The following is a 12,818-nucleotide window of genomic DNA, read 5'->3' on the forward strand; positions in this document are numbered from 1 at the left end:
TTTTGCCATCACTTACTGTACGGAGGCTCAGTCACTGGTACTTTTTTCATTTACAAAGCCATGTTGGATAAACTACCATCTTATATCTGCTCCCCTGATCTCTCGGCGAATTGAAAGTACTTATTGCCTGAGATCGCATGCTGTGGTTTTATTAAATGTGCCAAGTGCTAGGACTGTCTTAGGGAAGAAAGCTTTTAGATGTGCAGCTCCACTAAACATGGAACAGTCTGCAAAAAGAATGGAAAATTACCAAGCTAGTACCACTACATGTTTTTAAAGCTCGGTTGGATGCTACAAAATCAGATGCTGTTGGTATCTTGTACTTGTGTTAAATATGTAAATTGTAATCCCTGTACATTTTGCTGTATGATGTCCTTTTGTTGTTCTGTTGTTTATGTTTTGATGTCTTCTTGTGGAACCTACTGCTGCAGGTCTCCCTTGAAAAAGAGATCATTTGATCTCAATGGGATTTTACCTGGATAAATAAAGGTTTTGAATTGAATTGAATTGAGAAAGGAAATGCCTTCAGCACGTCAGACCTCGAGGAAACATCCATATATAATCCATTAAGGGCTGCCTAATATCTAAATATGACCTTCTCTTTCTCTTTAACAGTCCTAATCACCTTTCTCTCCAAACTGGGACTGGAGACATTTTATCCCAACAAGCTCACTCTTCGGTCTCTATTGGAGATCAACAAAAACAGCATAATGAAGAAGCTTGCCTCATCAGTACAGAAAATACCTTGGTGCTTTCTCAGTAAACTATTTAAACTCAATGCAGAATGCAGGGGCTGTACACAAGGATCAAACAGTGATGATGAGGAAGAAAGCAGTGATCCCTTTGATCGTGATCCTTTCACTGCTGATGAATCTGCAGACGATAGGGTTAACCCTCTCGACCTCGTAACAGCACTCTTCCTTTGTGCTGACAGCTTCTTGCAACAGGAAATGGCCCTCAAGATGTCAATGTGCCAGTTTTCTGTCCCACTGCTGATGCCCCATGTCAATAACAGTCAGAGTACCCTGATGCTTTGGGCTCTGAGGGACATTGTCAAGAGTGGTGTCCCCACCTGTCTGAATCAAGAGGCTTTGTTGAAAACCACATTGTCCAAGCAAAGATACCATTATTTTCCTTTGTGAGGCTCAAGAACTGTACTCTGTCCAAGTCCCAGATTTTGAATCAAGTTCTCAGCCTTGGCCAGCAGAATCACAATTACTTCATACACAGAGACATGAAAGGAGGAGCAATTGAAAGACACATTGCCAATGGCTTGGCTGAGGTGTGCTGGTACCTTCCCAGAGGCAGAGAACATCCTGATGTATTTCCAGACCCAATTGCCTTCGCCAATCTGAGAGGAAACATTTCTGAGTCACTTGCTCAGTTCACTTTTCTGTTTCAAGTGTCAACTGCTACCTTTGTTTTCCTGGACAAAATTGAAAAAGAGGAGCATGAGATTCTGACTTCTCTTCAAGATGTGAAATCCAAACTGTTCTTGGTTGTTAACCGCAAGGATAGAAGTGCAAAGAGGACATGGAGTCTGTCAGGAAAACAGTGAAAGAATTAGGTTTGCCAAACAGCAGTGTGAAAGTTAAAGACCCAAGAGTAAATGTTGTGGAGTTTTCAGAGAAACTTTCTGCCGCCATTAACAAGATAACAGTTGGAACACTACCAATGAGCATTGAAAATATGGTTCAGAAAGCTGTTGATTTTGGTCTGTCTGTGGACGAATACACAAGTGATGACCAAAAGAAAACCGCTGAAAAGCTTGTCAAAGGAATTAGGGCGCAGAAGATACCAGATTACAAGAGAAAACAGCTTCCTCTGCAAGGCGCTGACTGGAAAAGGTTATCGCAGTTAGAGAAAAAGGAATGTAGCTTGAAAACACATGGTAACCTAGCACCTGAAGAATATAAATCTCAGCTGCAGAGAGAAAGACAACAAATCAAGGAGAAGCTTGGCAAACAGAAACTATCAGATGATATGGAGACTTTCATTAAACAGTTACCTAAAAATGAAAATGACAGCAAGAGCAGAGATTTTTTCCTTAAGTGGATGAAACTCAAACTGGATGCACATTCCCGGGATCAGCTATCTTCACTCCGCCATCAGTGGAAAGACAAAATCAACGAAGAGAACAAAGATGTGAAAGAGATTAAGAAGCTGGATCAGGAGATGCTGGAAAGCTCTTTAGGGTTAGAGCATTACATGAGAGAGATGGGACTGATCTATGAGTTTTCCTCTCAAAACTCTGCTGATGAAGTACATCGTCTCCCTGGTTTGGCAGCTGAACTGCTGTTGGATGGATATCCTTTAGAGCTCTTGGATGGAGATGCTTCCAACATCCCAGAGAAATGGGTGACAGATGTACTAATGGAGCTACACAGGAAGGTTGGAGAGAAGAGCAGACTGTTGGTACTGACCGTGTTGGGTGTTCAGAGCACCGGGAAGTCAACACTCCTCAACACCATGTTCGGTGTGCAGTTTGCAGTCAGCAGTGGCAGATGCACAAGAGGAGCGTATATGCTCTTCCTCAGAGTAAGTGATGATATGCAACACCAGCTGAACTGTGACTTCATAGTTCTCATTGACACAGAGGGCCTCAAGGCTCCTCAGTTGGCACAACTAGAAGACAGTTATGAGCATGACAACCAGCTGGCAACCTTTGTCATTGGTTTAAGTGATGTGACAATTATCAATGTTGCTTCAGAGAACTCCACAGAAATGAAAGACGTGCAAATTGCAATCCATGCATTCCTGAGAATGAAGGAAATTGGTAGAAGGCCAATTTGTCATTTTGTTCACCAGAATGTTGCTGGAGTCTCCGCTCATGAAAGGACCTTGACGGAGAGACAGCATCTCTTGGACCAACTCAATGAAATGACAGAAATTGCTGCTGAAATGGAAAAGCATCCCTCTATAAAGAGATTCACAGATGTGCTGGACTATGACATAAAAGAAAACAACTGGAACATCCCCGGACTCTGGCATGGGACTCCACCGATGGCATCAGTGAACACAGGTTACAGCGAAGCTGTAGCAGATTTCAAGAAAAACCTCTTGGAGACAGTGAAAAAAGACAAAACCGGTGATGTTTCACGGATTCCACAGTTTCTAGAATGGGTAAGAAGTCTCTGGAAAGCAGTCAAATATGAGAACTTCATCTTCAGTTTCAGAAACACTCTCGTGGCTCAGGCTTATGACAACCTTTGCAAGGAGTTCAGTGAATGGGAATGGGAGTTCAAAAAAGACTTGATCTTTTGGCAGGATGGGGCAAAGTTAGAGATCTTAAATTCTGACAATGAAACTCATGTGGAAACTTTGAAGATATTGGTTGCCTCAAAAAAATCACAGTTGTTGCAGAAAATAGAAGAACAAAAAGAAATGGAGAATAAACTTGATGACTACTACAAAAGGAAAGACATACACGTGAATCTGATAGAGAAATACAAAATTGACTTTATCAACCGTAACAAAAGTCTTAAAGTCGAATTCCAACATTCGGTAAACAATGCATTGGATTTTGCGCTTCACGAAAAAAAAAGTTCAAAAGAGGCTCAGGACATTCAGAGCAAACACAGAGAAATGATTGAAAAAGAAGTAATGAAACTCTTGAGTGATCGCGAACACCGCAGACTTTCTGATGAACAGTTGAAACGTGACTTTCAACAGATGTGGACAAAAGTCACAGCAAACGTGCTGGCCTGAAAGAACTAAACATATCTGAAAATCCTTAACAGTTGAGGATACATTTCTCAAATCGTAACTTCAATGAGGAATTACAGAACATTACAGACCTAAAGGACATAGGAAAGAATCAATTGATGATCAAATCTGAACATGTAAAAGTAGGTTGGAAAGGTATGGCAGTCTGGCAAAAAGAAGAATTAAAGAGAGAGTTGCAGAGTTTTGCAGACACTGTCATTGAGTCTTGCAGACGGTCTGTACGTGGTATTGCAAAAACCGACGCAGACTACCATGACTCTTTTACAAAGGATCTTTTGGAAAAGGTAGATGAATCCCTTACAGGAAACACTTTCCAGCCCAAGTTTGAGATTGACCTGAAACTTCACATTTGTGGCATTGCCTCAAGAGAGTTCCTTCAAATGCACAAACATTTCTTGTCAGCAAGGGATCCCAGAATTCAGCTGGAGAAGTACAGGCCACAGTACTTGTTGGATTTTATCGATCTATACAAAAAGAGAGATGATTGCCAACGCAAAGCAGATGATTTTGTCAGACTTTGTATCAAACCTGCTGTGGAAGAGTACATCAGTAGACATCTGGGAACTAACATTGTGGATCAAGTTTTGGCAGGCCGCCATTCAGCAGAGTACAGTTCACGAAACTTTTTCCAGTACAACATTCAGAAAGAGTTGCTGCAAAAGGAAGACTTTCAGAGTTTTGTCAAGTTCATTCGTAAATATGAAATATATGTAAAGGATTTGATATTTCAGCACATCTTGCAAGAAATGTCAGAGGATAAAGCTTTATGCAAACTGAAAAGTGAGAATCTGAAAGTCATAGTTAACAAAATAACAGATGCAACTGAAAGGGCCTCAAAAGGAGAGGATGGTGTCCTGCTGCCAGATAACAAGGAAAGCATCACAGAGCTCATCAAAAACATGCGCACATTTTTGACCAAAGATGTCTCTCTTTCAGAAGAGGCTCAAAAAACCGCCCTGTTTCAAATCCAAAGCACATGCCATCCATTTAAAGAGAGCCTCGTCAAATCATTGAGTAAAATGAATGAACAGCTGCAGGAGGAGTTCTCAACATCTGAAGACATCACAGAGACTGTGAACAAACTTCCAACCAAACCAGAGGATGAGCTTTTCAATCGGGTGTGTGGTTGTGGACAACAATGTCCATTTTGTAAAGTTCCTTGTGAAGCCGGAGGCAAAGAACATAAACATGTTGCAGTGTTCATCGGCCACAAGGTCTCGGTAGATACAGATGGAAGCCACTGAGAAGCTAGTGGAAACACTGTGCACAACTGATGTTCACAGTGAGCGTAAATTCAGATGTGCAGCCACTAATGGAGAGTGGCATCCTTACAAGGACTACAGCACGATCTACTCAGAATGGCTCATTCCTCCAGACTACACCAGGGAGGCATCTGACTACTGGAAGTATGTCCTGGTTAAATACAATGAGAGATTTGCCAAAGAATATAACGCCAAGCCAGCTGATGTTCCAGAAGCATGGAGGAAAATTACAAAGGAACAAGCACTGAAAGGCTTGAAGGAAGCCTTCAACATTAAAGACAAACCTGCAAAATCTCTTTAACAAGAGAGAGACAACCAGAAGGAAACAGGAACTGAACACGCCAGGGCAAAAACACAGAACAGATGAACACTGTTGTGATAAAGTTGACTGCACCGTGATCTTTAGTGGCATCCTGGGGTTTGACGATCACTATTATTGACAACTGTTGATTTTAAGAAGTTGCAGAGAAGTTCAAAAGATAGTTATGTGTGGCGTGTTCTTTTTAACATTACAAATGTTTTGTTTTCCTTCATCAATCTTCAATAAGACCTCATGGACAATGATTGGTATGCTGATGATAATGCTAACAAAAAAGAGGAACAATTCTTTAAATCTTTATTGTTTTTTTTTTCTTCTATTTTCAAGATGTTGTTTTCCTCTGGGTGTAATGACTGGCGTAACAACAATGATTCTGAAAATGATGTACGTCATAGTCCACCTGAAGAAAGACATCATGTTATTTTGTTTTTGTCATTTTAGTTTTTTGACTGCTACATTTATTTTCAGTAAACTGTTAAACGTAGTGCGTTATAACTGGAGTGCACAACAAAGAGATGTCAATGATGAAATGCTTTACTACAAAGACCGTGTTGGAGACAAAGAGATGTTTTGTGATGTAAATTTCCACATGACTCATGTGTTGCTTCACATTTGAGCTTTTAAGTAACAAGTTTTGCAGATAACAACCAGGAGGAAAAATGTATTTCATACCAGTCTGAGAATAATACATAACGATACAAATGAAATTGTTTTCTTGTTTTATTCATTCCTTGTGTTCATGCAATGATGTCTAAAGACCATGTGATGAGATCATGTTTGTGTTTGTTTTTACTACTTAGTATTACTTTCTCCACAGTTTTTCATTTTTCATTTTATTATTCAACATTTATTGTAAATATAAACGTTGAAGTGTTCTTGGAGAGTACATAAGCCAGCCTCAGTTGAAGTACAGTAAGTGCATGTTGATGACCTTTTGCTTCATGTGCAAATACTGTGGCATCCTTCACATCTTGTTGATGAGAAACTTTTGATTTTCATTCTTTTAACGGATAATGATGTGATGAACAAGTCAGAAAGAAGGACTGATTGCTCAGATTACACGAGTTTATTTTTTGATGATTGCTCTTTTCATAAAGACTAGTGCACAAATATAAAGAAGCTGATGTTGTTGATGATGTTAAAATACAAGAACAGAGAAACAGATGTTGTCTCATATGTCTCCAATATGTTTACTGTTATAGTTTCATGCAAGACATTTTTATCATTTATATTAATGTTTTTTTATAATATTTTTTAAAAACTCTCAATGCCGTGTGCACAACATGATGATGTAGGCAAAGACTAGTGATGAGATCATGTTTTATCTACTTTTATTTGTACTACTTATTATTACTTACTCAACTATTTACATGTTTTGTTTTATTATTCAACTTTGCTTAATGCACAAAGGCCATGAGACAGATGTTATCTAAGGGCATCACTATTTTAATATTTGTACTGTTATAGTTTCATGCAAGACATTTATCTTTTCATTTATATTTTACTTTTAAATATTCCATTTGTTTTATTCTTTTCAAATAATTAGCTTAAAGAACATTATGCTGTGTGCACACTATGATGTTGTGGGTCTGTGTCGTACAAAGACCGTGTGATTAAATCGTGTTTTACTTACTATTAATATTCTTCTTATTTTCAACACTTATTGCATCCTTAGAGCTTAAAGTACAGAGACCATGAGAAACAGATGTTTTCTAACATGTACTCATTATTCTTTAATATGCTCTACTTTTTTGTTTACTTGAAGTTAAGTCAGTGAATAAGAAATGTTGATGTTGGTGTAACTGACTTGTTGCTGTAGATTAAATATCATCTAAACAAGCCAACAGCAGAGAATGCTGTTGATCATGGTATTGATATTTTCAGATATATTAAAAGTTGATCCAGAGACAAGAAAGTTGAAAAATATATATCAATAGTTTAACATCTATATCCTTTTTTTTTTTGTTACTTGTATTCAGGTTGACAAACATAAAGTTGTGTGCATAATGGAAACCAACTAAAATGATATGTTGTCAGATCCTATGAAGAAAAAAAAAATGTTGAAGCAAATATAACAATAAAATGATTCTGATCAAAGTCAGTTGTCAGTCTCCTTTTCTCAAGTGAAAATAATCTATCTGTGTTTTTTCATCCAGATGTTCAGATTTAACTGAGTATTCTGCCTCCACCAGAACAACATGCAGGACACTAAATGTATTTTATGGTACCATGCATTACAAAATAACATTTAAAATCAGCAGTTGAATTACTATAATTACCCCAAACTAATTTAAATCTGTTTCTGGTCATTTAGGAAGTATTAAATACGTTAGTTAGAAAAGGTTTTGTCTTTGTTTCTGTTGAACCAAGTCTTTTAACAAAACGATTTGTATGTGTACATGTTTTCATGTTATATAATGTATTCATACAATCTGAACAAGGTGACCTGTGAATCTAGTGTGAGAATAAGTATTCAGACCCTTAACTTAAGTAAAAGTGGAAATACTATGGTTTTCAGTAAAAGTCCTGAATTCAAAATGTTGCGTATGTAAAAGTAAAAAATGATTGCTTCCAAATATACTTGAAGTACAAAAAGTAAAATGACTCACTCTGCACAATGGCCAATACCAGAACAGATTATACGTTGTAAAACTATTATCAGAAAAATAAAAAGTGCATGTTATACAGAATGGCTCTTTCCACAACATTATATTATTATGGTTATTATAGTATCCTGTTTTTTATCATTACAAATTCCTAGCACTTAAAAGTTGTAGTTTGTCAATGTGGAGCCAATTATAGATACTTTCAAAAATACTGGGTTTATAATTTGTAACATACTGCATCTTATCATATAGTATTTCATGTGTTTATATATGTAAAAAGTAACTAGTACCTGAGTGTTAAATATATACAGTTAAGTACAAATTACAGAGTTTAAGTATAAAGGAAAATTATGTCAAATATTACTTCAGTAGGGAACTTTAATAAAGGTACTTAGTTATATTCAACCACTGTGTGAAGGCACATGACACAGTGCAGCATTGAAGAGGAAATGTGAGAAAAAAGCAGTTACATTAATGTGAAATTCTGCTTTCTGCCACTTGAGGGAGCAAGAAATCACAAACTACCCAAACATAACAGTAGTGTCAGATTTGCTCTTTTCTTTTCAGCAAATACTACTTTAAGTCCTCATAAACTAATGAAAATGATTTGATGAAGCCGTAACTACAGGCTGTAGGCCTACCAAATACTGTATAGGAAATAAAGTCTGCACAAAAACAACACTCACTTATATTTGGGGAAAGGCCACAAGAGGGCACTAAAGGCTCATGAAGTCCACGATGAATGAAGGTCAGCAGCACCAGATGCTTTCCAGACAACGGCCATTTAAATACAGGAGCAGAGCACACCTACTTCACAAAACAAGTCAAATATAACAAACACATACACATTTTATTTAAACGCGTAGAGGTTTCAGATTTATCGTTATAGCGCTAACGTTGCTAGCCCCAATAATTATTATAGTTCTGTAAATCATCATATAATATAACAATATCTAATAACAGGTGTGAAATCACACAAACAGGACAATCAAACAAAAACACAGTGTAAAGGGGATTCATTAGTTAAATATATAAATAAAGGGAAAACATTTCAACAAGGGAGAGATGAGGGAATTTCCATTATTGAAACTTATAGGGAATATGAATATTTAAATAGCTTGAGACCGGATATACATCAGCTGTGTCACTGCAAGTACCTCAAAAGCCGGGATTTGACTTTACGAAAGTCACGATTTAACCATTTTCCACGATGTCTAGCAGAGGTTAATATACTTTATGACGTTTTTAATTCAATGACATTCAGTCTAACAGCATAGAAGCCATTTAGTGACATCTCCTCTATACTTCCTCTGTAATTAAATGATGAGTAAAACCAGCAGAACACAGTTGCTAATCCTCAGTAAACACACACACACATCACTTGCAGAGTGTAATGTAGATTTGGAGGAAGAAGAGGGCTGTTTTTATATTTTCCTCACAGCAGGAGGAGCCCGGGTTTAGTGAAACGTTGTCATCACTGTTTAGAGAGATAGAGGAAGTACTGTAACTATGAACAAGTGAAATGGTGTGTATTAGCTAATAGCCCACTCAGTGAGTGTCGAGAGGAACAGAAGATGCAATGTTGCTCCCCAAACATGAATTGAAAGATTCCTGGAGTATTTGAGGCTTTGGATAAATGATCCATTAACTCTTCAATGTAATAAAATCATCTGATGCAAATGTTATCCTCTGACCTCTCAGATGCTCACTTATTTGTGTGGTATAGGCAACATTATTACTAAAACTCAGTTAGCGCTGAGCTTCAGTCTGCAATGTTCAAAACAACAGATAAAGCCAAATCTAGGTGTAGTCATGGACTATGACCTGAGTTTCAACAGTCACATTAAAACTGTTACTAAATCAGCCTACTATCACCTAAAGAATATATCTAGGATTAAAAGACTAATGTCACAGCAGGATTTGGAAAAACGTGTCCATGCTTTTATCTTCAGTAGACTCGACTACTGCAATGGTGTCTTCACAGGTCTCACTAAAAAATCTATTAGGAAGCTGCAGCTGATTCAGAACGCTGCTGCTCGAGTCCTCACTAACACTAAGAAAGTGGATCACATCACTCCTGTTCTGAAGTCTTTACACTGGCTTCCTGTGTGTCAAAGAATAGATTTCAAAATACTGCTGCTGGTTTATAAAGCACTGAATGGTTTAGGCCCAAAATACATTTCTGACCTCCTGCTAAATTATGAACCATCCAGATCTCTCAGGTCTTCAGGGACTGGTCAGCTTTCTGTCCCCAGAGTCAGAACTAAACATGGTAAAGCAGCGTTCAGTTATTATGCTCCAAATATCTGGAACAAACTCCCAGAAACCTGCAGGTCCGCTGCAACTCTGACTACTTTGAAATCCAGGCTGAAGACTTTTCTTTTTGTCGCTGCTTTTAATTGAACTATTCATATCTTAGACTGCACTGTAACTTTTATCCATGTACTTTTTCTTTAAATGTTTATTTTATTAGCTTTTCTTTTTAATGACTGATTTTAAATGCCATTTTCTTAATCTCTTTCATTTTTTGTAAAGCACTTTGAATTGCCTTGTGTTGAAAAGTGCTATATAAATAAACTTGCCTTGCCTTGCCTTGCCTTGATTGCCTAAAACTGTCCATTTCTCACCATGTAGCTCCCCTGTGCAGCGTGACATATTTAGAGCTCTGAAGAACATTATTGCTTCAAGATTCAAGGTTCTTTATTTGTCATACAAACATAGCTACAGAGTAGTTATGTTGATGAAAATCTTAGGTCACAGGCTTAACTACTCTGTAGCTATGTTCGTATGACAAAAAAGACAAATAAAGAAAGGTTTATGAATAATGTGCTACCAGAAGGTCTTAAACTATGAATAGAAGTGAGCTTTATGACAGTGTTATTGGTGAGCACAACATAAGGAAGGAACTGCATTTCTGCTACTTGTAATATATTTATTCGCTGAGGTTCAGGAGAGGGCACCGTGCCAATCACAAGCAGTTCAGAGCTTAGCACTTGACAGGAGAAACAGACAGTCAGTGTAGTGTAGGGCCTGGATGACCTTGGGAAGAAGACTGGACCTGGGTGAAGCCAAGAGGCGTGGGCTCGCCTGTACTCCAATCAACAATCGACAGTACCTCACTCATAAATACACATCCAATCATAATATGACACCTTTATTCTGTATAAGTATATGAAATGTGTTTGGCCAGTTTCCGGGGCTCTGGAAGGAAAATGTTAGACAGTTAACTGCTTGGAGTGGAAACTGCTCGCGGCCTGTGGAACACTGATCTCCAGAGACCTCAGCTGAGCATTTGTATTCCTTATCACAACTGAAATAAATCAGTTTTATCATAACCGTTGTTGAGAGTTTTCATAGTATGTTTAATACTTAAAACGAAAGTTAGTTATAATCAAATATAATCAATTATATTCTTGTATAACCCACAATGAAAATGCTTCATATTTTAGGTTTTTCTATAGTTACAGTATAAACAAAACCAAGTGGTTTGTTAAGTTGAGTGTAAGGCCTATAAGAGTTATGGGTGTCTCTGATAAGAGAGTAGGCCGTTTTTTCCCTCTCCTCTGACAGCAGTTCACAGGGAGGGGGGCTCCTGACTGAAGAAGAAATACATTGAGGCCCACAAAAGTTGGTTATGTCATAGCCATAGAATATGTCTGTTCATGTCCTGTTTTCTACACAAACATGGGAAGGTGTGTCTTAGGCCATAGCCAATAGAAGATGTTGGTTGGGAATAGAGGAGGTGTTTGTTTTTGGGGTTTCGATCCGGTTTTTTGAGCATAAAGAGACTGTTTTTTTGAGAGAGCGCGAGAGAGAGGGGGGTTTCCCCTGGTAAACTCTCTCCCGTAGGCTTTGTCCTTCAGAGCTGGGTTAATAGCTCTCGGTAAGGTCCTCTCACACTTGGTAAATATCTCTCAAATTTCTTGGTTGTTGGCTGAGTGGAATGATTTGATGAGAGATGTGTTTGTGAATATTAGAACCGCCACCTGTGAGGACCTTCCTCCGAATTAATGGCGGACAGGAATGGGTTTTTGAGTGTTATTCCCGCCGTCTGTGTCGGAAAAAGTGTATGAATATTAGAACCGCAACCTGTGAGGACCTTCCTCCGAATTAATGCGGACAGGAATGGGTTTTTGAATGTTATTCCGCCGTCTGTGTCGGAAAAAGTGTATGAATATTAGAACCACCACCTGTGAGGACCTTCCTCCGAATTAATGCAGATAGGAACGGGTTTTTGAATGTTATACCCGCCGTCTGTGTCGAAAAAAAGGTATGAAACTGATGTGAATTGATTTGGTGAATGAAAAGTTGAATGCGCTTTTTATTGTCACCGGTCTTTTTATGAGGAAATACCTCTAAATTCTATCGGGTGAATTTTAAAATGTCACAACTGAATTGGGCAGTTGAAATTAAACATTTTGGTAATAAATGTAAGACTGTGAATTCAAGTTTCATATTTGAACATGATCACAGCACCATTTTTTTAGTATGATTATAATTTGTAAGAGAGAAGGTAAACACCCTGTATTAGTTTGGACCTATTTTTCTTCAAATAAACTGATCACACCTTTTGGACTGGGATAACTTAAAGACACCTGTGCCCTCCTCTCCTGCTTAAAAGGTGAGACTGCACCCTGCCACTCACACTTAGGTAGGAGCACACTCCATTTACTGATATCAAAATCCTTCGGGATCGCTTCAACAGATTAAAAAGAGTTGTCTGAATTGAAACAGCAGTTAATTGAACCTGGTTCTTCGGGGGGTTAATAGAGGTGAGATCTTGCTGACGTTGGTGGATCTGAGCCAAGCAGTAAACTTACATAGACTCAATAACTTCGGTCAGGTCGATTAGTAGGTCAGAGTAATTTACCGGAATAAATTATCAGGACCTCACCGACTCTAACA

The 12,818-nt window shown here is 38.1% G+C and overlaps 1 protein-coding gene and 1 pseudogene across 1 annotated transcript; both read left to right on the top strand.

Moving 5' to 3' along the window:
• The first annotated feature begins 486 nt into the window (after positions 1 to 486).
• Positions 487 to 3,708, top strand: LOC117547750 (up-regulator of cell proliferation-like). The gene is given in 3 exon segments (XM_034218558.1): positions 487 to 1,068; positions 1,071 to 1,516; positions 1,519 to 3,708. Coding segments are annotated over 3 exon segments (3,114 nt in total). The 5' UTR covers positions 487 to 590.
• Positions 3,709 to 3,741: 33 nt separating this feature from the next.
• Positions 3,742 to 7,404, top strand: LOC117547762 (annotated as a pseudogene).
• Positions 7,405 to 12,818: the final 5,414 nt, after the last annotated feature.

The sequence above is a fragment of the Gymnodraco acuticeps genome, unplaced genomic scaffold (assembly GCF_902827175.1).
Source record: "Gymnodraco acuticeps unplaced genomic scaffold, fGymAcu1.1, whole genome shotgun sequence".
Classification (NCBI taxonomy): domain Eukaryota; kingdom Metazoa; phylum Chordata; class Actinopteri; order Perciformes; family Bathydraconidae; genus Gymnodraco; species Gymnodraco acuticeps.